Source organism: Pinus tabuliformis, chromosome 2_2, assembly GCF_031772625.1.
Source record: "Pinus tabuliformis cultivar Carrire ecotype Pingquan chromosome 2_2, CPIR1, whole genome shotgun sequence".
NCBI classification, from domain to species: domain Eukaryota; kingdom Viridiplantae; phylum Streptophyta; class Pinopsida; order Pinales; family Pinaceae; genus Pinus; species Pinus tabuliformis.
The window spans coordinates 810858197-810883500 of record NC_142300.1 but is presented as its reverse complement, the minus strand read 5'-3'; the positions used below and the strand labels follow the sequence as shown (position 1 = coordinate 810883500).

At 39.0% G+C, this 25304-nt stretch overlaps 1 protein-coding gene across 1 annotated transcript in view; it reads right to left on the bottom strand.

The window, feature by feature from the left end:
* Positions 1-25304, bottom strand: part of LOC149195430 (WD-40 repeat family protein / beige-like protein) — a 316178-nt gene that overhangs the window by 56494 nt on the left and 234380 nt on the right. Inside the window, exons 20-24 of the mRNA XM_089407918.1 lie at positions 9099-9248; positions 8739-8823; positions 8501-8621; positions 8102-8198; positions 7848-7961 (exon numbers count right to left, since the gene is read on the bottom strand). Coding sequence (XP_089264044.1) covers positions 7848-7961; positions 8102-8198; positions 8501-8621; positions 8739-8823; positions 9099-9248 — 567 coding nt within the window. The remainder of the gene's footprint in view (positions 1-7847; positions 7962-8101; positions 8199-8500; positions 8622-8738; positions 8824-9098; positions 9249-25304) is intronic.

Below are 25304 nucleotides of genomic sequence, written 5' to 3'. Positions count from 1 at the left end.
AAAGGAAAGGTCAAGACGAGTGTGGGTCAGATACAAACATTTTCCTACAAGTTGACGGTAGAAGGTACCATCAACTTCAGGGGAAGTACCAAGTGACTAAAAGTTTGGCTCCACACTGAAAGGGAGAAGGGGTTGGTTTACAATCTTCCATGTGAAAATGGCGTAGAGGATCATGGGCATACTTGGACTGGGAAAGGGAAATACCTTCCTTAGATTACAAGACTTGAAGACCAAGAAAATAATGCAAGTGTCCTAGGTCTGTCATTTCAAACTTCTTTTCAAGGCTGGGCTTCTCATGGTTTATCAAGTCGAGATCACTACCAGAAAGGATAAGATCATCAACATAAAGAACAAGAATGATGAGAAACTTTCCCACTTTCTTGGTGTAGACAGTATTGTCAGAATGACACCTAGAAAATCCATTTCTAAAAGAAAGCTATCCATTTTGGCATACCAAGCGTGAGGGGCTTGCTTGAGACCATAAAGGGATTTCTTAAGCCGACATACAAGGCTGGAGTTTGTTTGTATAAAGCCAATAGGTTGTTCCATATAGATTTCTTCATGCAAGTCCCATGCAAGAAGGCAAATTTAACATCCATCTAATGGACTTCCCATTTGAAAGAGGCAGCAAGCGAAAGAACAAGGCAGATAGAGTTCATTTTGGCAATAGGGGAGAAGGTTTCAGTATAGTCAATGCCTTTAACTTGTGAAAAACCCTTAGCAACAACACAAGCTTTATGTTTATCAACTTTTCCATTTGGTCCATACTTGGTTCTGTAAACCCATTTGCATCTAACAAGTTTTCGTCCCTTTGGAAGAGGAACAAGATCCCATGTATCATTTGCTAATAATGAACGATATTCTTCATTCATAGTTGCGTCCCAATCTGGATGGCATGAACGTTTTGCAAAGGTGTCAGGATCATAATTTGCTGAAACTTGAGCCAGTAAAGAAGAGGCCCTATTGAACTGAGAACGTGTACGTCGTTGATCTGTAGGATCACCGACAAGAGCACCTGCTGCATCTCGAGTAGCACAGACCATTTTGGAAGCTGAGGAGCTGAAGGAGGATCCTGAGAAGGTGGGGGGGGATTGTCATCCTTGTTGTCATCATCTGAAGAAGAAATATTTTTAGAAGTGGTAGGGATAGAGAGCAATGGCACATCTGCCGAACTAGGCTCATAGGCCGATATATTTTCAGAAAACTTTACATCTCTTCTAATGATAACATTTTTGGACTTAAGTGGAATAAGTCAATATCCTTTGACATCTTCAGAATATCCAACAAAAATATATTTTTCACTCCTAGGTTCTAAAGCTTTATGTTTCTCATCTGGAATATGGGCCCATGTTTCACTTCCAAAAACACGAAAGTGACTTACATCTGGTTTAATTGAGCTCCATGCTTCTTCTAGAGTGATATTCTTTAAAACCTTAGTAGGAGTGTGATTTACTATGCAATTTGCACAGTTAATTGCTTCTACCAAACAATTAAGACTAGGTCCTTTAGATTGAAGCATACAATTAGTCATTTCCTTTAAGGTGCAATTCTTCCTTTCAGCTACACCATTTTGTTGTGGAGTATATGGAACAGTGTGTTGCATTTGAATTCCATTCTCAGTGCAAAAGTTGATGAATTTGTTGTTAACAGATTTTCCGCCATTATCAGATCTTAACTTAAGAACTTGATGTCCAAATTGTTTTTCAACAAAGGCCTTAAAGGCCAAGAACATGTTAAATACTTCACTCTTGAGTTTTAAGAAGTATACCCAAGTGTGTCTGGAGAAATCATCAATGAAAGTTAAGAAATACATGTAGCCAGAGAATGAAACAACTGGAAGTAGACCACATAAATCACTATGCACAAGCTGTAAAGGGGCTGAGGCATGCCAAGATCCATGTTTTTCAAAACTATCACGATGATGTTTTCCGAGTACACATCCGAAACAAACACCATCTCTGCAAAATATCATGGGAAGAACTGTCACCATATTTTCTTTACATAGATTCTGAAGGGAGCAATAGTTTAAGTGACCAAATCACTCATGCCAAAGTTTGCTCACTTCATCGTTATGAGCAACAAATATTGAGGGAAGATTTGATGACCCAAAGTTGTTAAACTTATAGAACCTTGTAGAATCATTAGCAATGTTAGTAGCTAAAATCTGTCTAGGATCTCTTAAGTCCTTAATTACAACATCATGAGGCGAAAATTCAACGGTTTTCTGTCACCTGAATGAGTTATCTGATATACAAATAGAAGGTTGCAAGATAAGGTAGGAACACATAATACATCATTAAATTGACCATTGTCTAGATGAACAGTTCCAGTCCCTACAACACTAAGAGATCTATCATCACCAACATATATATTTTTGGTGTTACAATCATTTAAAGAAGAAAACATGGCATTGTTTTTGGCCATGTGATAAGAAGCTCCAAAATCAATGAGCCACTCATGAGAATGAGAAGAAGAAGATACATTTAGTGCATAACCATTACCAGACCGAGATGCTTGACAAAAACATGCAAAAAGTGTTATTCCTGAAGATGAAGTTGAAGTTGAAGAGTGCTCCAAATGGATGTTATGCTTCTTCATTGTTGCTTCCAAGGCTTCCATCTTCTTAAAGCATTTGGATTCTAAGTGGCCATCTCGATTACAAAAGTGGCAATGTCTATCAGTCTTCTTCCATTTGTTTTTATTTGCCTTATCATTTTGTTGAAATGATTTTTCATTTTGAGATTGAAATTGCTTAGGACCCTTGTTTGGTTTAGGACCATTCTTTTTAGGATACTGCTTCTTAGGATTCTTTGAATTTGGTTGTTGCTGGGTGGCTAAGGCTTTCTTAGAAGAGTTTCCAAGATTAAGAAGACCAAGATATAAGAGTTTTTCTTGTTCTCTTATTAAAGAATCACAAAAGGCATCAAAAGAGGGGGACTTGTAGTCTTGTCCTTGAGAAATAAAGGATTCACTAGTAGAATGGAAGGTGGAAACAAACACAGAATAGGTTGTTCCCAACTTAGTAAGAATGGAATAGATAAGGCTGCCATCTTCTTTCTTAACCTTAACACCTTCCAAGAGAAGTCTAAGTGTCTTGAACTTGGACAAAAAATCTTCAATGGTGTAAAAATTATTGGGGTCCAATGTAAGCAACTCATTTTCGAGTTAATGGACTCTAATTTCATTTTTAATTCCAAAAACTTTAGTGAGCTATTTCATTGCTTCATTAGAAGTATCAAGTTCTGCGATATGGAATCTAAGGTCTGGAAAAATAGACATCTCTATCAACCCACGTGCTTGATCTTGCCTATTCTCCCATTTGGCTGCCTTATCTTCATCTTGAGGTTTCGTTTCTTGGCATGAGGCTATTCTGTAAAGACCTTTACTTCTAAGTAAATCCACAATATAGGACCACCATTGCAAGTAGTTGGTGCTGTCAAGAATAACTTTGCATGGACTTTCCATTTTAACAGAATTCGAAGCTGTAGATGCTGAAACTAAGTGTTCCAATGGAAAGATCTCTAAAAATTAGGTTGATTTAAAAAAACGACTCTAAAAACGGCTTCCACATGAAGAAGTTATGGCTTTTTGAAGAAAAGTTGTTGAAGATGCCGACGAAGTGAGTGAATGAGCGAAAATGAATGATAATGTTATATTTAACCCCCCCCCCCTTCCAAACTTAATCTAATTAGCTCACTTTAAAAAAAAATATGTGACTCACTTTTATAAATAAGTGAAAGTCACTTTTACAATGGTATTTTATGAGCTACCCACTAAATTGTAACTTAAATAAAAGATAACGGGACTTTAGAATTATAAGCGACTCGCTTTTTATAATGGGTGAGAACACTTTTACAAGTTAACTTTAAAACATAAGTTACATGTGCTTTTTGACAAAGTAACTCGACAAAAAGAAAGACTTGAACTCAAGACCTCTATTCTTATAAAGTAACTTTGGACCAAGAGAGCTAGTTTATAGTCATTGAAGCTTTGGCGTGCATGCTTACTTGATAAAGCTCTTTTTTGCCTACAAAACAAAAACCAAAAAACCCAACACAGACATCCAAAAAAAAAAAACTTATGACTTGAAGTTAGCTTTAGTTGGAAACTAAATATTTTCCTCAATGTTTCTGATTTTCCAAGATCAAACTAAGGCATGGCAGAAAAGAGCATACACATGAGAAAAATCCTTCATTTCTGTTTCTAATTTGCCCAGATTGCATAGAGTCGCAGGGCAAAGAGCATACGCAGAAATGAAAGGTATAGATCTGGTAATAGAAAACAAAGAGCTAAATAAATTGAAATAAACAGAGAGATGAATAGCTAGAATTGCAAATAAACATTGTATACCTCCAAATTTTTAAAATGACGTAGCTAGGGCTACCAAAAACCTTTTCGCATGAAACGAAAAGCGTACCTCACTGGAACAGATGCTCCTAACATAATAGAGCAGTCCTCTCGGCTCGAAAGCAGTAAGAAACAGTAGATCTAGGAAACGACGGCTGGATGCAGTCGTACCGGCTTTCAGATTTGGATCACTAACGGATGCAGCCCTCAAATAGCTCTGATACCATCTAGGAATGTACAAGGTAAGTTCCTTAGATAGAACACCAAAGGACACCGCTCACAAACAGATCACAAATCAATACACTAGTTTTCTTGACATGGTTAAAACCCTCAAAGAGGGAAACAATCCACAGCCTGAGCCAACGCGACCACTTCAACAAATTTATTAATAAAAGAATGAAAATTTACATAAGCTTCTCTCATGAACAGTTACCCTACAAATGACCCTCCATGCTCTTTAAATAGAGATCATGGACCAATCAGGTGTTAATCCACGGATGAAGTGTCAGTGATACTGAGGAGAGAATGAACCATCGGATCACTTCATGTCTAGAACATATCATGACCGTTGAATTGTATGTTACAAAAGTACATAGTAAAGAAACACACTTTACCTAAGTCTACACTAGACCAAGTTATACTTAACCATTTCCTATGTGTCGGAATATCCTAACAGATTGAGGATTAGGAGTTTTGCTCAATTTGAAATTATAAAGAGAACCTAAGTGAGACGATGAAGACACATAATTGCATTGCTAAGGAAGTGAATTTCGCATGAGTGAGAGGCTCGAGTGGCTAAGGAGAAACATGAAAAGTGTGCAGCGGAATTTTTGGGTAGCGAATTTGAGAGAGGGTCAAGATAGTTGAAGGGGGTTGAGATTTGGAAGAGAGAGAGGCCTCGATTTCAGAGCAGGCTGACACTGTGAGGAGAAGCTAAGATTTTCAGCCTATCCTGTGTGAGCAAGGTAGCCAACATTTTCCCGGGGCACAGTTGTACAGGTCGATTCCAAATTTTTTGCAAGTGGAGGCAGAGATATTTCCAGGGCCAAATTATCTTCCAAAGCAACCATTTTTAGAGGGGCCAAATTCTTCCTTGAGCCAAAAATCCTAGGGCTTGTTCCAAGTTCTAATTGTTGTATTTTTGCATAATTTTTGTGGGTCTAGACCCTAAATGTTCTAGGATTCAATATAAAGTGGAGAGATTTATTGGGCTGAATTTCCAAGATTACTTGGGAGCGGGAGCAACATTTTCAGAAGCTCCCATTTGGGAGCAACGCCAGGAGCGTTTTTAATATAATATATATTTTTTTATATTTTTATATTTTGATGCATATATGTCAACAAAAGCATGTAGAATGATGAATTAGATACAAAAAATAGAGATTGAATCATATAACAACAATCATCTAGAAGTTATAATCCTCATCAACCATGTCCACAAGTTAGTAACATAGTTGCATACAACATATTGAGTCTCATGATTCATCATCTTAAAGTTCCAAGCTTTCAAAATTCAATATATAACATGTATTATCATTGATCACCAAAATTTGTACTTGTAAGCTAAGTGTAACCATTACAACAAATAATATCTAACATGAAATAAAATGTTATAAAATGAAATGAATTGAAACAGCGTTCAACTTTCAGGAAGCATAATATTCATAATTCATTACTAATGAGTTATAATTGCCAACTTCAAACTTCAAATTTAAATTGTCATATATTGTTCACAAAAACTATCATAATAAATATGAAAGAGTCAATAGTTATAAAAACTACTTGAAACTAGAAAAGACAAGTAAATCTATTATCTATTGCTAATACTTGGGCCTCTTGTTGCCACCAGAAATGTCTAATTTTTTAGTCTTGTTGGAAAATCAAGATCTTTTTCATTAATATCACCCTCTAAGCATTAACATAAGATAGAAAAAGCACAGCATGTCAAGTCAAGATTTTGTTTGAGTGATGCGTACATTTTTAGGAGGGTCATGATAGAGGAGTTCGACAACTTATGTCACTAACATCAAGGTACATAGAGGAATTGGTACTCTTGATTAAATACAAGTTCCATACCCTAATACATGACAAAATCCAATGGAAACATTGCAATCCCCCCAATCCTGAAACCCTGAAAAACTGATAATTCTATTGGATTTTGAATGAAATCTAAAATTCTACTTTCTCCATATGAAATCCAATGAGGTCGGAACCACTCTCGAACATCCTAAGCCATTTAACCTTACCATGAATCACATATCAATACTAGGGCCATAGGCTTGATCATTAGGTTGCCCAACTCAAAACTTATTTGCTTCTTTGAAAAAAAATTGCATTTGGAATATTACTGCAAAAAAGACTAAACACTCCCAAAAAACCAGGGAGCATTTTTTTTTCAAGGAGCACGCTCCCGAACAGGCTCCCTCCTCGGGAGCATTTTCGGGAGTGCGCTCCCGAGCCGCTCCTGTTCAGAGCACGAATTGGGAGCGGGGGCGTGAGGGGGGGCCGCCCCCCCTGCAACCCTGTGAATTTCTGTTGTCCTGTGGTGATTTCCTATTTATTTTTCTGCTGTAAATGTACTGTTTAAAAGTTAAGAGCACCAGCATATTTATTTTCATAGTTTTGGATTTTAATTTGAGTAAAAATTATTTTCTGGGTATAAATATTGTAAAGTAAATCACGTCTGGTGCTAAAATTTCAACATCAATATGGATTGCGAGCTATCATATCAGCCCAGGGGGATTCTCCTCATACTACCGAATTACAGTCTTCCGTTATGACTCCTTTGATAGAATAATAGGGACCCATTGAGCTTTGTTGTTACAGCATGGAAAGGGTCGACTATTCATTTTGCAGTTAAAACAAGGCTTACCCATCACAAATTTGACTGGTGTTGTAAGTCACATTGACAAACTATTGGGAGCCCATAATTGACATACGATGGGCCAAGTCAGAGTGATTTATCAAAGAAACGAATAGGGGTTCACAGATTATTAAGCAGATGAGTATATACAAGTGTCAAAAAAAACACACTTTAATGTCAGACCCGCACATGGTGGGGTTTCCTGTCTCCGGCTCCACTTCCAAATCCACTAGATCCACCCCCAATTTGGGTGAGACAGCTCCAGCAAACAGGATACGATTCTGCTGATCCCAGAATCACTGGCCTGGAGAATCTCACACAACTCCAGGTGGATCTGGATCCGGAACCGTATCAGACCCCCATACCCACGGATCCTTCACTTGGCCACCACATTTCTGGTAACATAGCCAAAAACACACATATTCTCTTCTAATATTTAAGGGAAAAGTTACTTTGAGTTTATTTCTGTACAAATTATAACTTTTGAAGGTATTTACTAAATAATGGAAGACTTGAAACAAAGTAACTACAGGTAAGCTCATCACTTCGCCATTATAAAGCACAATTGCACGAAGAAACAAGAAAGCTAAAACAATAGCCAGAATAAAAAATAACTCCTCACAGACCAACTATTTACCTGCAGGTGGAGAACGTCAGCTAAAGGACGCCTTTTCACATGTGGGAAAGATAAAAGCTGGGATGGAGTCTGCCCAAAGTAAGCAATCTGATCTTGTGTGGCATGACGAAGAACCTTATATTCAAAACACAGTAAAAGAGTGCCAAGTAAGTCACACAAAAGTATTCCAGTGACAGAGGAAAGTAAGTCAAACAAAAGTATTCCAACAACAAGGGAAAGTATCCATTCCACAAGCAATGATCAGAACTACTTACTGGATCAGAAATCTTATCAATGTCAACTGCCCCTTCATATGTCATGTAAAAGAAAACATTGTTAGCAGCAACAGCTTCTTTTCCTCTTTGTTTGTATCTGAAATTAAAACATTCCACAGATTTTCAACCCCAGTTACTTCAGTGGTAAATTTTGAATTTGACCTAAATTCCATGATAAAAAGGCAAAATCAAGAGAAATACACAAAACTATAAAGTGAAAACTAGAGTCCCCTATTATTCTAATGTGATTATGGCAGACTTTAGTTAACCTATGAGAAATATATTTATTAATCACAGCAGCTATATAGTCTACCAGAAATATCACAGAAGCTATTTAGTCTATCGGAAATATATTTATTAATCACAAAAGCTATTTTCTGAATATAGTCACCAGCTTACCCAAATATGAGGTCAATCCACTCATTAAGATGTGCAGAGACATGTTCACTCTCAAGCGCTGTCCGATGTTTGTGAATGAAGTCAATGGGACTGTCAGCCCAAGGAGGAAGCTTGACAACATCTGGAAAAATAATTTAAACCAATGCGCTGATGTTAAAAAAAAATCTAATGCCAAATGTTCTCTCCATGTAGCATTCCATCTACTCGTTCTGCAAACACAAAATAAGATCATTCATACCAATCCTCTCTCCCAGCTGTGTTGTCCCTAGATCTATACCATTATCATTTGTGAGAACTTCTGGAAGATAGAATAGTTCTGGAACCTGCAACCATAAATAAGCAGGGATATCAGAGGCCATTGCTAATGATATCTTAAACAGAACATATCACATAACATATTTTCAAAACAAGATAAATAAAGATGGTAGCTAAGAAAAGCATATAGTTGCCTCTTTCACTGGCATTCAATTATAACCTTTGCCACATTTTACACCACTGTAAAATAAATAGCCTTTTCACTTACTATAATATATACAGAGATGACACAATCTTCAACGTGCTCTGTTATGGAATGCTTGTGTTGAAGTACACTACTTACCAATTCCTTCACATCACTCATATCCTCTAAAACACCATTCCAAGTTGCCCCTAAATCTGAAAACATTCGATCAGCATGATCAAACTTGCCACCTTGTAGCTGAATTGAGAGTGTTGTAAACGGTTCCACTCGAGTGAGGTAGTAAAGGACCTGTATAAAGAAATTCCCCTTTTAGAGATCATTTGTTTCATGGCTATCAGCAACACACATATATACCCAAGTGCAATCATAGCCTGAAAATAAAGTAAGCAGAGATTGCAATTCATAGCATGAGGGTTTGCAGCTTGCCTATCAATCACAGTTACCAGATTCATGGGTCAAGCACAAGGTTACTTAGAAGCAAGAGCGAAAAAGGGGAGCGGGAACAAGAGCGGGAGCTACATTTTCAGAAGCTCCCAGCTCGTGAGCGAATCGGGGAGCGAATTTTTATATAGTATATATTTTTTTATATTTTGATGCATATATGTCAACAAAAGCATGTAGAATGATGAATAAGATATAAAAAGCATAAAATATTAAAAACATAGATTGAACCATATAACATCCATCATCTAGAAGTCAACCACGTCCACAAGTCAGTAACATACAACATATTGAACCTCATGATTCATCAATCTTAAAGTTTCAAGCTTTCAAAATTCAATATATAACATTTATCATCATTGATCACCAAAGTTGTACTTGTAAGCTAAGTGTAACCATTACAACAAAGAATATCTAACATGAAATGAAATGTTATAAAATGAAATGAAATGAAACAATTTTCAACTTTCACGAAGCATCATATTCATAATTCATTACCAATGAGTTATAATTGCCAACTTCAAACTTCAAGCTTAAATTGTCATATATTGTTTATGTTGATTTTTGGGTAGCATCGGATGCGCTCTAGCTTCGAAATTTTATGGAGGGACTAAAACACATGAGATCTCCAAGACCCAAAAATCATTTGGTGAAATTCCACACGGATTGTATTTTATTAAAATAATTAATATTTTTAATGGGTTCCTAAGTCTAAACTTAGGAAAACTAAAATATTAATGGGTATTAATAAAAATATGGGTGAGAAGTTTTTCTAGGAGACAAGGATCAAATTTAATTTAATCTTAGTCGTTGATTAGAGACTTAATCTCGGTCGTTGAGTTCTCAACAAGAAAAATATAAATGGAGGCTTGGGGTTAGTTAGAGACGACACACAAAGGGATTGAGGGAATCGAATTTCTGAGGTGAGAAGTTCTCAGGAGGGAATCGATTAGGGAGATCTTGCAGTTCAAGGGTAGTGATAGTTCAAGAATACAAATAGAGAGGCGGAGAGAAACTTGTGGAGACAGTGCAGTAGTCGAGAGAGCTGACGTTGGGCCAGTCTAGGCCCACGCAGCCTTGACGCAGAGCCAGAAGGGCCAGCGCAGAAGAAGAACTGCCTTCCACGCAAAAAGCCGGGGAGTTGCCGAAAACTATCGGATTAGCCGAGAACGTTGACGCAGTGGGTAGAAGTGTTGACACAGAGCTTCACGCAGGCCCACGCAATTACTGCAAAGGGGCGTCGAAGTTGTAGCCAGGGCAAGGCAATATTGCTGCCGGATCAACCAGATTCTGGAGGGTGAAGTGAGGCAAAACCATAGTTTTAAAACTCCGACTCCGACTCCAACTCGGCCGAGGATCGACTCCGACTCCGACTCCGAAACAGTAATGACTCGGCCGGCTCGATTTCAATGACTCGGTCGTTGTAAAAAATACATTAAATATTTATTTTTTCTATAAAAAAACATAATTTTAAAGATTTTCATTCATGTTTCCAAACACACAGCATTATAATATAGATGGAAGACAACATATGATCAAAGTAGGCTCATTAACCAATCCATTATATCAAAATGGTACCCAATGGCAATACATAGTCAACTGTCATACATGATCAAAGACTCAAAACAAAAAACACATAACCAAGGAGGCTAGAAATGGCCTCTACAACAAAAGTAAACTGTGACCAGACTCTAGTACTAGTACTACAGCGACTAGCTAGTAACTACTGCCAGAGGAGCCAAGATCATGTCAATCAATCTCTAGATCATCATCAGAGTCAGACAAGGGGCCCCATGGCTCCTCATCATCATCATCATCTCCAACTGCAGCTGTAGAAGTGGTACCACTAGCAGGCTGTGCAACTGTAGCAAATGCAAGTTGAGATAGAGTAGATATGCGGTTGCGCTTCTGTCGTGGCTGAGCAGAGGAAGCACCTACAACTGGAGTCCTTGCTGGCTGTGAGACTGAGGCTGGTGGATTGGGATCTGCATTCAACTGAACAGCATGTTCAAGTTCAACTGATGTCTTGATATCTAAATCTAAATCAAGATCCTCATCAGGATCAAACTCTGTTGGACGACTCTCCACTACCCAATCTGATGTTGGATCAATGTCTTCCAACACAATGGGATTTGAATCAGGTCTTTTGTTCAGCAAATGGTTTCGTCTGAGCTGGAGGTTGTACTGGACATAAACTAGATCATTTAACTGTTTTTGATCCAAACGGTTTCTCTTCTTTGTGTTACTTGGGAGCAGGAGCGAAAACGGGAGCGGGAGCGACATTTTTAGAAGCTCCTGGTTTGGGAGCGAATCCCAGAGGAGTTCGACAACCAATGTCACTAACATAAAGGTACATAGAGGGATTGGTGCTCTTGATTAAATACGAGTTCCATACCCTAATACATGACAAAATTCAATGGAAACATTGCAATCCTCTGATCCTGAAATCCTGAAAAACTGATAAGTCTACTGGATTTTGAATGAAATCTAAAATTCTACTTTCTCCATATGAAATCCAATGAGGCTGAAACCACTCTCAAACATCCTGAGTCATTTCATGGTAATGATAAAAATTTAAGTAAAAGGATGAAAATGAAGATTAAGGAGAATGTAGTCACTTTTACTTTAAGAATTTAACATTACCATGAAATTTGAATAGCATATCAATAGTAGAGAGCATTTGAGTGTGTTAAATAGGGTTTGGGAGAGGGAAATGGACCCCAAATGACATTTAACTTATTCACACAACAGCTTGGAGCCCAAACCAATCAGCAAACACCAAAAAAATTCATTAAAAAATGGTTAAATCGCTGTTTATTTTGGGTTACGGGCCGCTGTGTATGACTCGGCCGAGTCAATACGGAAACGACCGAGTTGGCCAAGTCAGCCATGACTCGGCTGAGTCATTCAATGACTCGGCCGAATCATGGCTGACTCGGCCAAACGAGCCGTTTCATAGGCCGAGTCACTCCGGAGGGCATCAACTCAGATCAACTCGGCCGTTTCGGTATCGAAACGACCGTTTTTTAAAACTATGGGTAAAACTCACTCAGGTTCTCTGCCATTGTATTCTCTATCACTAGTTTGCCAGGAGAGCAACCAGTGTTTGCATTCAAAACTTCTGCTTAATAATAGAAAACCCTCAGAGTTGCTGCACCTGTTTTCCCGCATTGGGTTTTTCCAGGGACGTTTGGTCCAAAAATAAGTGTGTCCTTTGCATGATTGTCTCATTTATTTTTTAGGTCTTGATCTGTATAGTGGTGTAGGCTGCAGCGTATTTACATTAATATTTTCTGAACATTTCTAAAAATAACTTGTTAAATGAAGAATACAAGTAGGTGATGTAAATCCGTCTTCTGCAGTAGGATTTCTAACTTGTTCGATTTAGAAATTTTCACATGGTATCAAAGCAATTGCAGATCAAGGAGGACTAAAGCCATCGGCGAAAGAACAAAAGAAAATCAGTGTGCGAAGGCAGTTCTCCCGAGTGACAGCGCAGTTTCTGGCCAAGAGCGCAGAGGAGGGGTGACGCAGTCACCAAGGGAGGCTCACGCAGAGCCTGCGTTAGCCTATTTGTGTGACGACGTTGCTGCAGAAGGCAACGCAGTGATTGTTGGGCCAGCGCAGAGACTACTGAGTCTTGGTTTTCCAGTTGTCGGGGCTAGAGGTGCAGGGCAGATTTCATCTAGAGTTGTTGGTGGGGTGCTAATTTTGTTGGTACAGAACAGTACCCAGTGGGGCAGAAGCAAAGTAGAGGGAATCAGTTCCTCAGAAGATTTATTGCCAAGAAATATAGATCCAGTGCTGAGCAGCAGCAAAGAGAGATCAGAGAGGGGTGGTTCGACAGTTGTTGGCAAAAGGATTTCTGTGAAGGAAATTGAATTTCAGAGGGAGCTTGTTCCTTAGAGGATTTATAGCACCAAAGAAATCCAGATCCAAGTTTTGTTGGGGCAGCAGCGAAAGAGGGAGAAGAGAACCTATTCGACACTCATATGAGCAAAGATGGTAATTAATGGACTGAGGGATCAGGACAGGTTGGATGGAGCATCCAACTTTGTCATCTGGAAGGCCAGGATCTTGGCAGTTTGGACAAAAATCGCATCAAGGATTATGCCTTGAAGACAGTTGTTGTTCCGGTTGATGTTGATCCTCTCAAGAAGTACGAAGAGGCTCAAGCAAAAGCGAAGTTCATGACCTTGGACTGGGTCAATGATCATGTGATCCCACATATTGCTGAGAAGGACACAGCAAGGGAAATGTGGGAGGCCTTGACCACTTTGTACGAGGGAACTTTCGTTCAACAGAAGATGTCGCTTGAGAGACAATATCAAATGCAGAAGGGAGAAGAAATTGATCCCTTCCTTCTCAGGTTACAAGGGATCCGAGACCAGCTATCTTCCATGGGGTCTACACCAGATCCTGAATTCATGGTTAGGACTGCCCTGAATGCAGTCACTGAAGACTAGGAAACCTTTGTCCAGAGCATCTTGGGCAGGGCTTCTCTCCCCAGTTGGGAGGAAATGTGGGTAGCTCTTCAACAAGAAGAGATCAGACGGTTGACCAAGCGAGAAGCAACAGCAAAGAGATCAGAGCCAAGAAGGAGGAAGAGGAGGATGCAGCTCTCACATCAGCGGGATAGCAAGGTCAGTAGAAGGGGAAAAAGAAAGACATATCCAAAGTCAGATGCTTCAAATGTGGAGAAATGGGTCATTTCACCAAGTAGTGCCCTCAGAAGAAGGGCAAAGAAGAGAAGTCTGACTCAAAGGTTGCTCCGGTGCAATGTGATAAAGAGAGTGATGATGATGATTGCGCCATCAGTGTTCATACACCTATAGAGAAGAGGTGGGGCGATATTGAGTTGTAGTCGAGAGGACTACAGGACCGTGGGCAGGGTCCTTGAGGTGCCCAAACTCTTGGATCACATACGACTACAGCAGCCCTTAATGACAGTAGCAAAATGATGGGCGTTATTTGGTGCGAGGGATGATGGAGCAACAGTGGCAGAGCTAGAGTGCCAAAGTCTGAAGCAGCGCAGTAGAGTGTTGCAGTAGTGCAGAGTACAAAGCTGATATAACAGCAGCGCAATAGCATCAGAGGGTCAGCATAGAATAGCAACAGAGATAACTTCAGCGTCCATGGACATCCCAACTGACCAGCATGTCAGTTTTTGGGTAGCTTTTCAGTTGCTTACCTCTCAGCAACTGAGTTTCAATGCAGTAGTTAGCAATGGCAGTGCTTTGGGCCGCGTGATGCAACATATTGAGAGGGAGATGCAGTACAGCTGTAGCAATGACAGTGGCAGTGTCATGGGCAGCAGTACAAGTTGCAACAGCGAAGTGGATGAGGGGCAGCAGGCTGAGCATCAGCAGCACAGAGGACCAATGTCGTGGATCAGTGTGATACTTCTGCTGGGAACTATTGCTAGTGCACATTCCTCGCTAAGAGGGAGTGTTGATTTTTGGATAGCATCACATGTGCTCTTGCTCCGAAATTTTGTGGAGGGGCTAGAACACATGAGATCTCCAAGACCCAAAAATCGTTTGGTGAAATTCCACCACGATTGTATTTTATTAAAATAATTAATATTTTTGATGGAGTTCCTAAGTCTAAACTTATGAAAATTAAAATATTAATGGGTATTAATAAAAATATGGGTAAGAAGCTTTTAAGAGACGAGTATCAAGTCTAATTTAATCCTAGTTGTTGATTAGAGACTTAATCTCGGTCATAGATTTCTCAACTGTTAGGATATTCTGACACATAGGAAATAGTTAAGTATAACTTGGTCTAGTGTAGAATTAGGTAAAGTGTGTTTCTTTACTATGTACTTTTGTAACTTACAATCCAACGGTCGCGATACGTAGTGATCTGATGGTTCATTCTCTCCTCGGTATTACCGACACTTGATCCGTGGCTTAACACCCGATTGGTCCATGATCTCTATTTAAAGAGCATGGAGGGTCATTTGTACAGTAACCGTCCATGAGAGAAGCTTATGTAAATTTTCATTCTTTTATTAATAAATTGTCTGAAGTGGCCGTGTTGGCTCAAGCCGTGGACTGTTTCCCTCTTTGAGGGTTTTAACCACGTCAACAATACTGGTGTATTGATCTGTGATCTGTTTGTGAGCGGTGTCCTTTGGTGTTCTGTCTGAGGAACTTACCCTGTAAATTCATACATGGTATCAAAGCTATTTGAGGGCCGCATCCATTGGTGACCGAAATCTGAAGTCGATAGAACTGCATCCAACTGTCGTTTCCTAGATCTACTATTACTAACTGCTTTCGGGCCAATAGGGTTGCTCTGTTGTGTTAGGAGCATCTGTTCCAGTGAGGAACCCATTTCGTTTAATGCAAAAAGGTTTCTGGTAGCCCTAGCTACGTCATTTTTAAGATCTGGAGGTATATAGTGTTTATTTGTAGTTTTAGTTATTTTCTCTCCGTTTATTTCGGTTTATTTAACACTTTGTTTTTTTATTATCGGATCTATACCTTTCATTTCTGCGTATGCTCTTTGCCCCACGACTCTGTGCGATCTAGGCAAATCAGAAACAGAAAGGAAGGATTTTTCTCATGCGTATGCTCTTTTCCACCACGCCTTAGTGCGATCTCAGAAAATCAAAAACATTGGGGAAAATATCTAGTTTTCGGCTAAAGTTTACTTCAAGCCACGAGGTTTGTTTTTTTTGTATGTCTATGTTGGGTTTTGTGTTTTTGGTTTTGTAGGCAAAAGAAGAGCTTTCTCAAGTAAGCACGCACCCCAAAGCTTCAGTGACTGAACAAAACAGAAAAACCCCCTTTCGCTTTTCCAAAAATTACTAACCTTTTAATCTAGCTCACATGGTCCAAAGCTATATTATGAGAATAGAGGTCTTGAGTTCAAGTCTCTCTTTTTGTTGAGATAATTAGATTAAGTTTGCAAAGGGGGTGGATTTTTTTAAATATAACATTGTCATTCATTTCTGCACATTCCCGCACTTCGACGGCATCTTCAACAACTTTTTTTCAAAAAAGCCATAACTTATTCTTTTGGAAGCCCGTTTTCAGAGCCGTTTTTTTTAATCAACCTAATTTTTCAAGATATTTCCATTGGAACACTTAGTTTCAACATCTATAGCTTCAGTGTCTGTTAAAATGGAAAGTCCATGCCAAGTTATTCTTAATAGCACCAACTACTTCCAATGGTGGTCCTACATTGTGGATTTACTCAGAAGTAAAGGTCTTTACAGAATAGCCTCAAGCCAATAAACCAAAGCAAAAGATGAGGAAAAGGCAGCGAAATGGGAAAATAGGCAAGATCAGGCACGTGGCTTGATAGGGATGTCTATTTCTCCAGACCTTAGATTCCATATCGCAGAACTTGATACTCTTAATGAAGCAATGAAACAGATCCCTAAAGTTTTTGGAATTAAAAATGTACTTAGAGCCCATCAACTCGAAAATGAGTTGCTTACATTGGACCCCAATAATTTTTCTTCAATTGAAGATTTTTTGTCCAAGTTCAAGACCCTTAGACTTCTCTTGGAAGGTGTTAAGGTTAAGAAAGAAGATGGTAACATTATCTATTCCATTCTTACTAAGTTGGGACCAGCCTACTCTATGTTTGTTTCCACCTTCCATTCTACAAGAGAAGCTTTCATTTCTCAAGGACAAGACTACAAGTCCCCTTCCTTTGATGCCTTTTGTGATTCTTAAATAAGAGAACAAGAAAAACTCTTACATCTTGGTCTTCTTAATCTTGGAAACTCTTCTAAGAAAGCCTTAGCCACCCAGCAGCAACAAAATTGAAAGAATCCTAAGAAGCCGTATCCTAAAAAGAATGGTCCTAAACCAAACAAGGGTCCTAAGCCATTTCAGTCTCAAAATGAAAAATCATTTCAACAAAATGATAAGGAAAATCAAAACAAAGGGAAGAAGACTGATAGACATTGCCACTTTTGTGATCGAGATGGCCACTTAGAATCCAAATGCTTTAAGAAGATGGAAGCCTTGAAAGCAGCAATGAAGAAGCATAACATCCATTTGGAGCACTCAACAACTTCAGCTTCATCTTCAGGAATAGCACTTTCTGCATGTGGTTGTCAAGCATCTCGGTCTGGATATGCACTAAATGTATCTTCTTCTTCTCATTCTCATGAGTGGCTCACTGATTCTGGAGTTTCTTATCACATGGCCAAAAACAAAGCCATGTTTTCTTCTTTAAATGATTGTAACACCAAAAATATATATGTTGGTGATGATAGATCTCTTAGAATTGTAGGGACTGGAACTGTTCATATAGACAATGGTCAATTCAATGATGTATTATGTGTTCCAACCTTATCATGAAACCTTCTATCTGTATATCAGATAACTCATTCAGGTGAAGGTAAAATCGTTGAATTTTCACCTCATGATGTTGTAATTAAGGACCTAAGAGATCCTAGACAGATTTTACCTACTAACATTGCTGATGATTCTACAAGGTTCTATAAGTTTAACAACTTTGGGTCATCAAATCTTCCCTCGGTATTTGTTGCTCATAATGATGAAGTGAGCAAACTTTGGCATGAGCGATTTGGTCACTTAAACTATCGCTCCCTTCAGAATCTATGTAAAGAAAATATGGTGATAGGTCTTCCAATGGTATCTTGCAAAGATGGTGTTTGTTCTGGATGTGTACTCAGAAAACGTCATCGAGATAGTTTTGAAAAACGTGCCTCTTGGCACGCCTCAACCTCTTTACAGCTTGTGCATAGTGATTTATGTGGTCCACTTCCAGTTGTTTCATTCTCTGGCTACAAGTATTTCTTAACTTTCATTGATGATTTCTCTAGACGCACTTGGGTATACTTCTTAAAACTCAAGAGTGAAGTATTTAACATGTTCTTGGTCTTTAAGGCCTTTGTTCAAAAACAATCTGGACATCAAATTCTTAAGCTAAGATCTCATAATGGCGGAGAATATGTTAACAACAAATTCATCAACTTTTGCACTGAGAATGGAATTCAAATGCAACACACTGTTCCATATACTCCACAACAAAATGGTGTAGCTGAAAGGAAGAATCACACCTTAAAGGATGTGGCTAATTGTATGCTTCAATCTAAAGGACTTAGTCTTAATTTTTGGGCAGAAGCAATTAACTGTGCAAATTACATAACAAATCGCACTCCTACTAAGGTTTTAAAGAATATCACTCTAGCAGAAGCACGCAGCTCAATTAAACCATATGTAAGTCACCTTAATGTTTTTGCAAGTGAAGTATGGGCCCATATTCCAGATGAGAAACATAAAGCTTTAGAACCTAAGAGTGAAAAATGTATTTTTGTTGGATATTCTGAAGATGTCAAAGGATACAAAGTTATTCCACTTAAGTCCAAAAATGTTACCATTAGAAGAGATGTAAAGTTTGCTGAAAATATATCGGCCTACAAGCCTAGCTTGGTGGATGTGCCACCTCTCTCTATCCCTTCTACTTTTGAAAATATTTCTTCCTCAAATGATGACATCGAGGATGACAATCCTCCCCCACCTTCTCAAGATCCTCCTTCAGCTCCTCAGCTTCCAAAATGGGTCCCTGCTAATCGGGATGCAGCAAGTGCTCTTGTCGGTGATCCTATAGATCAGCGACATACATGTTCTCAACTCGATAGAGCTTCTTCTTTAGTAGCTCAAGCTTCAGCCAATTATGATCCTGACACCTTTGCAGAAGCTTCAGGCCATCCAGATTGGGACACAACTATGAATGAAGAATATCATTCATTATTGGCAAATGATACATGGGATCTTGTTCCCCTTCCAAAGGAACGAAAACTTGTTAGATGCAAATGGGTTTACAGAACCAAGTATGGACCAGATGGAAAAGTTGATAAACATAAAGCTCGCCTTGTTGCTAAGGGTTTTTCACAAGTTGAAGGCATTGACTATACTAAAACCTTCTCCCCTGTTGCCAAAATGAACTCTATCTGTCTTGTTCTTTCCCTTGCTGCCTCTTTCAAATGGGAAGTCCATCAAATGGATGTTAAATTTGCCTTCTTGCATGGGGACATGCATGAAGAAATATATATGGAACAACCTACTGGCTTTATACAGACAGACTCCAGCCTTGTATGTCGGCTTAAGAAATCCCTTTATGGTCTCAAGCAAGCCCCTCGGGCTTGGTATGCCAAAATGGATAGCTTTCTTTTATAAACTGGATTTTCTAAGTGTCATTCTGACAATACTATCTACACCAAGAAAGTGGGCAAGTCTCTTATCATTCTTGTTCTTTATGTTGATGATCTTATCCTTCCTGGTAGTGATCCCAACCTTATAAACCATGTGAAGTCCAACCTTTAAAAGAAGTTTGAAATGATAGACTTAGGACACTTGCATTATTTTCTTGGTCTTCAAGTCTTGCAATCCAAGGAAGGTATTTCCCTTTCCTACTCCAAGTATGCATGTGATCTTCTATGCCATTTTCACATGAGCGACTGTAAGCCAGCCCCTTCTCCCTTTCAGTCTGGAGCCAAATTTTCAGTCACTTGTACTTCCCCTGAATTTGATGCTACCTTATACCGTCAACTTGTAGGAAAACTTTTGTATCTGATCCATACTCGTCCTGACCTTTCCTTTGGTGTTGGCCTTATTGCTCGGTTTATGCAAAACCCACATGAAAGTCATTGGAAAGCAACTAAAAGAATACTTCGTTATGTTCGAGGTACAGTTCAGTTTAGGATTCATTACAGTGCAGAAGCATCTCCTCTATTGGTTGGTTTCACTGATTCTGAATGGGTTGGTGACCCTGATGATCAGAAGTCTAGTACAGGTTATGTATTCACTCTTCATTCAGGACCTATTACATGGGCTTGCAAGAAACAAAGTGCCATTTCTCTTTCTTCAGCAGAAGCATAGTATCGTGGTGCCATAGAAGCTAGTAAGGAAGCCCTGTGGCTTCGTCAGATCCTGTCAGAGTTTGGCCTTCAGCAGTAATATCCGACTACACTTTGGTGTGATAATCAAAGTGCCATTCAACTATGCAAAAATCCAGTACAACATCAGCGCAGCAAACACATTGAACTGCACATGCACTTCATCAGAAAGCTCATTCACAACCATGTTCTTGAAGTGAAATATTGTTCAACAAATGATCAAGTTGCAGACATCTTTACAAATGCTCTCACAGAGGCGAAGTTTACTAAACTTCGATTTATGGTTGGAGTTCAGGAAGTTGTCACTAAGGGGGATAGGCTCTAATTCCTCCTTCCCTTTCCTATTGTGTCATATTTGTACTTCCTTCAATCCTATCCCAAGTTGTTCTTAAGGGGGGGTGTTAGGATATTCTGACACATAGGAAATAGTTAAGTATAACTTGGTCTAGTGTAGAGTTAAGTAAAGTGTGTTTCTTTACTATGTACTTTAGTAACTTACAATCTGACGGTCACAATATGTAGTGATCCAACGGTTCATTCTCTCCTCGATATTACTGACACTTGATCTGTGGCTTAACACCCGATTGGTCTATGATCTCTATTTAAAGAGCATGGAGGGTCATTTGTATGGTAACCATTCATGAGAGAAGCTTATGTAAATTTTCTTTCTTTTATTAATAAATTGCCTGAAGTGGCCACGTTGGCTCAGGCCGTGGACTGTTTCCCTCTTTGAGGGTTTTAACCACGTCAACAATACTAGTGTATTGATCTATGATCTATTTGTGAGCGGTGTCCTTTGGTGTTATGTCTGAGGAACTTACCCTGTAAATTCCTACATCAACAAGAAAAGTATAAATGGAGGCTTGGGGTCAGTTGGAGAGGACACACAGAGAGATTGAGGAAATCGATTTTCTGAGGTGAGAAGTTCTCAAGAGGGAAATCGATTGGGGAGATCTTGCAGCTGAGGGGCAGTGATAGTTCGGGAATACAGACAGAGAGGCAAAGAGAAACTTGTGGAGGCAGCACAGTAGCCAGGATAGCTGACATTGGGCCAGTGTGGGCCCACGCAGCCTTGACGCAGAGCCAAAAGGTCTAGCACAGGGGAAGAGCTGCCTTCCACGCAGAAACTCAGGGCGCTGCCAAAACAGTCGGGAAAGTTGACGCAGCGAGCAGAAGTGTTAACGCAGAGCTGACACGGAGCCTCAAAGAGCTCCATGCAAGCCCACGCAGTTACTGCGAAGGGGCAGGGAAGTTGTAGTCGAGACCAGGCAATCTTACTACCGGATCAATCAGATTCTGTCGGGTGAAGTGAGGTAAAACTCACTCAATTTCTCTACCATTGTATTTCTTTGTCACTGGTTTGTTGGGAGGGCACCCAGCATTTCTATTCAGAACTTCTGCTTAATAATAGAAAACCCTCAGAGTTGTTGCACTGGTTTTCCCGCATTGGTTTTTTTGGGGATGTTTAGTCCAAAAATAAGTGTGTCCTTTGCATGATTGTCTCAATTTTTTTCTAGTTCTTGATCCGTATAGTATTGTAGGTTGTGTCGTATTTACATTAATATTTTCTAAACATTTCTGAAAATAACTTGTTAAATGAAGAATACAAGTAGGTGATGTAAATCAGTTTTCTGTAGTAGGATTTCTGACTTGTTCGATTCAGAAATTTTCACAGTTTACAAAAAATATAATAATAAATATGAAAGAGTCAACAGTTATCAAAACTACTAGAAACTAGAAAAGACAAGTAAATCTATTATCTATTGCTAATAATTGGGCCTCTTGTCGCCATGAGAAATGTCTAATTTTTTATTCTTGTTGGAAAATTAGGATCTTTGTCATTATCATCCTCTAAGCATTAATATCTAGAGGTATCTTTGTCATTGCCTTTCGATCTGTATAGGGATCTTTGTCATTAATATCACACTCTAAGCATTAACATAAGTTAGAAAAAACATAGCATGTCATGTCAAGATTTTGTTTGAGTCAAATAGGGTCATGATAGAGGAGTTCGACAACTTATGTCACTAACATCAAGGTACATAGAGGGATTGGTGTTCTTGATTAAATACGAGTTCCATTCCCTAATACATGACAAAATCCAATGGAAACATTGCAATCTCCCCTATCCTGAAAAACTGATAAGTCTGTTGGATTTTGAATGACATCTAAAATTCTAATTTCTCCATATGAAATCCAAAGAGGTCGGAACCACTCTCAAACATCCTGAGTCATTTCATGGTAATGTTAAACATTTAAGTAAAAGGATGAAATTATCCTTTTACTTTAATAATTTAACATTACCATGAATCACATATCAATACTAGGGCCATAGGCCTGATCACTAAGCTACCCCACTCAAAAATTATTTGTTTCTTTGAAAAAAATTGCATTTGGAATGTTACTGCAAAAAAAAAAAAAAAAAAAAATTGCAAGAAAGGCTAGGGAGTGAAAACTTAGCTCCTGAAGGGAGCGCGCTTCGGGAGCACGTTCGAGGGGGCCAAGCCACTCTGCCACAACCCTAGTCAAACACATGACCCATGCATTTGACCTTACTCATGCATCAAATAGCTTGTTTTGACCATCACAGAAAGATTCCAATATGAATACAAATATGATTTAGTACAAATAATACGTAATGAAAAAAACTTATTATGGCTCCAATACAAAAGTAACACCACACACCCCACAATCAAAGAAATTACACTTGGTTGTTATAAACTAGCTTGAAAAATTAGAAATTGCAGCAATATAGCAGTTCATGACAGCAGCAGATTTAGCTCTAGAAACCAATGTTGCATGACTCATACTCATATAAGACACATGATTCCATAATTAAAATCAAAAATGTCAGCAAGTTCAAAACTCAAATACATGTCATAAATGATAAATGATTGTCTCATAACAATCTTGAGTCTCATCACTCGTGGACGACTACGCCTACAATAAGCCCTCGTTGAGCTAGTGCTAACATCGGAAGGTTGAAGCAATTGTTAGGAAAGTGTATTTGGAGTCTCCATTTGAGATGGCAAACTAGAGAGATCCTCAATCTCTTCATCAATCCAACTCAAAGCAGGGGACTCCTCCATAACCCAATCAGACTCTAAATCAACAGTATCCAATAAAATTGGATCTGTATCCTTTGGTTGCAATTGTTTTGTGAGCATTCAAAGGTTGTAGTAGATGAAAACCAATTTATCCAACCTCTCAGTGGTTTCTAATGACTGAATCGTATTGGCAAGGCTCCTCGGCGGTAACATGGCACCAATAAGTTAATAGTAGTACTGTTTCTCTTTTTGCTATGGATCTGCTCAAGCACTGACCAATTGTCCTCACAAGAAGAAGCACTACAGGGTTGACTCAGAACTCTGATGGTGAATTCTTGTAATTGTGGTGCCTCAATGCCACAATCTATCCACTTACAAGGCATTTTCTTGTCCTTGAGGCGTTGGCTTGAGCTGAATCCAAACATGCCAGATGCTTCCTTGTACATATCTTGTGTATTTTGATATTTTCTTGAATATTTTTGTCTTGGAACATCTTCTCAATGCATCATGGCACCTCTCATCACCTCGAGATCTCTTTGAATGTTAGACCCCTCATTATAGAATAAGCTTGGATTGAGATATGCTCCTACTACATGCAATGGTGAATGTAGTTGCTTGTCCCACCTGGAAACAATAATTTGCCATATAGGGAGATATTTAGATTCATTTCCCTTATAGAAAGTCTTGACGGCCACTTTGGCCTTGTCCATGCCCTCATAAATATATCCCATTGCAAGTTTCTCTCCATCCATCAATCTCAAGACTTTCACAAGGGGCTCAGTGAAGTTGACAATCTCAGTGACTTTGTCCCACAAACTATCACCAAAGACAGATGCTTTCACGGACAATGCTTATGGTTTTTATTATCATTCCAAAATACCTATTGGTGGTTACAAAACATTCTTCTCAAAGCTTGGTACTCATACAAAAGACTTTGGAAGGAAAGAAAGTTTGTAGTAAACTGTGTGACAGTTGGGCAACTAAGCTCAGCCTGTGTGAATTCCCTCATAAGGTTCAACACCCAAGCATGATTATAAATATACTTGGTAATTTGCTTGCATTCTTGCACAACATCTTGCACCCACTCCAACTTCCCAATGTCCTCTAGTATCAACTCTATGCAATGGGCAGCACATGGAGTCCAAAAAATGGTGGGATATTTGGCACAAAGCAACCTTCCAGCTGCCACATAATTTGTTGCATTGTCTGTGATTACTTGGACAACATTTGTAACCCCAACTTCCTCCACCACATCAGCCAACAATGTAAAAATCAAATGTGCAGATGCATCAATGGATTTTAGGAACATGGTTCTTTTAGGAAAAGATACAACAAAATTTATTATTGTTCTACCCCTCTTATCTGTCCACCCATCAGACATAATTGTATATCCTGTAAATTTCCATGAGCTTTTAATGCTCTCTAATTGTTCCTTCACACACTCAAGCTCCTCATCTAGCTCTTCCCCCTAAGTGCATTATAAGATCAGGCTTTGTATCCAGGGCCAGCACTTGCAATGGCATCCACCATGGGTTGATAAAAATAAGACTTTGCATTGTTGAATGAAACACTGTTATGGTGGCAAAACCTCCTCACGGCCATATATGCCTCCTTCCTCTTCTTTTCATTAAAAACTATCCAAGGTTGGTTGAGATCCTGGAGTTGTATGAGGACTGAAGAAAGAAGAGGTTATACTCATGTTTGCCACAACACTTGAATAGGAGTTACCAATACCTAGACTTTGAGTCTGTGTTTCACTCTGAGATGAAGATCTACCTATCCCAACAATCTCATCCTTCATTTTTTCCCTCTTAGAACTTTCTTCTTTAATGGCTTCCAAAGTAGCTGCCATTTCAATAGGGACTTCATCAGGGCAATTTTGACAACATCCCACCATTCCCAGGAATTCTAGCTAGGTGGTATTTGGGCCTATTTATGCCTGCATGCATTGTGGCATTGCAATAA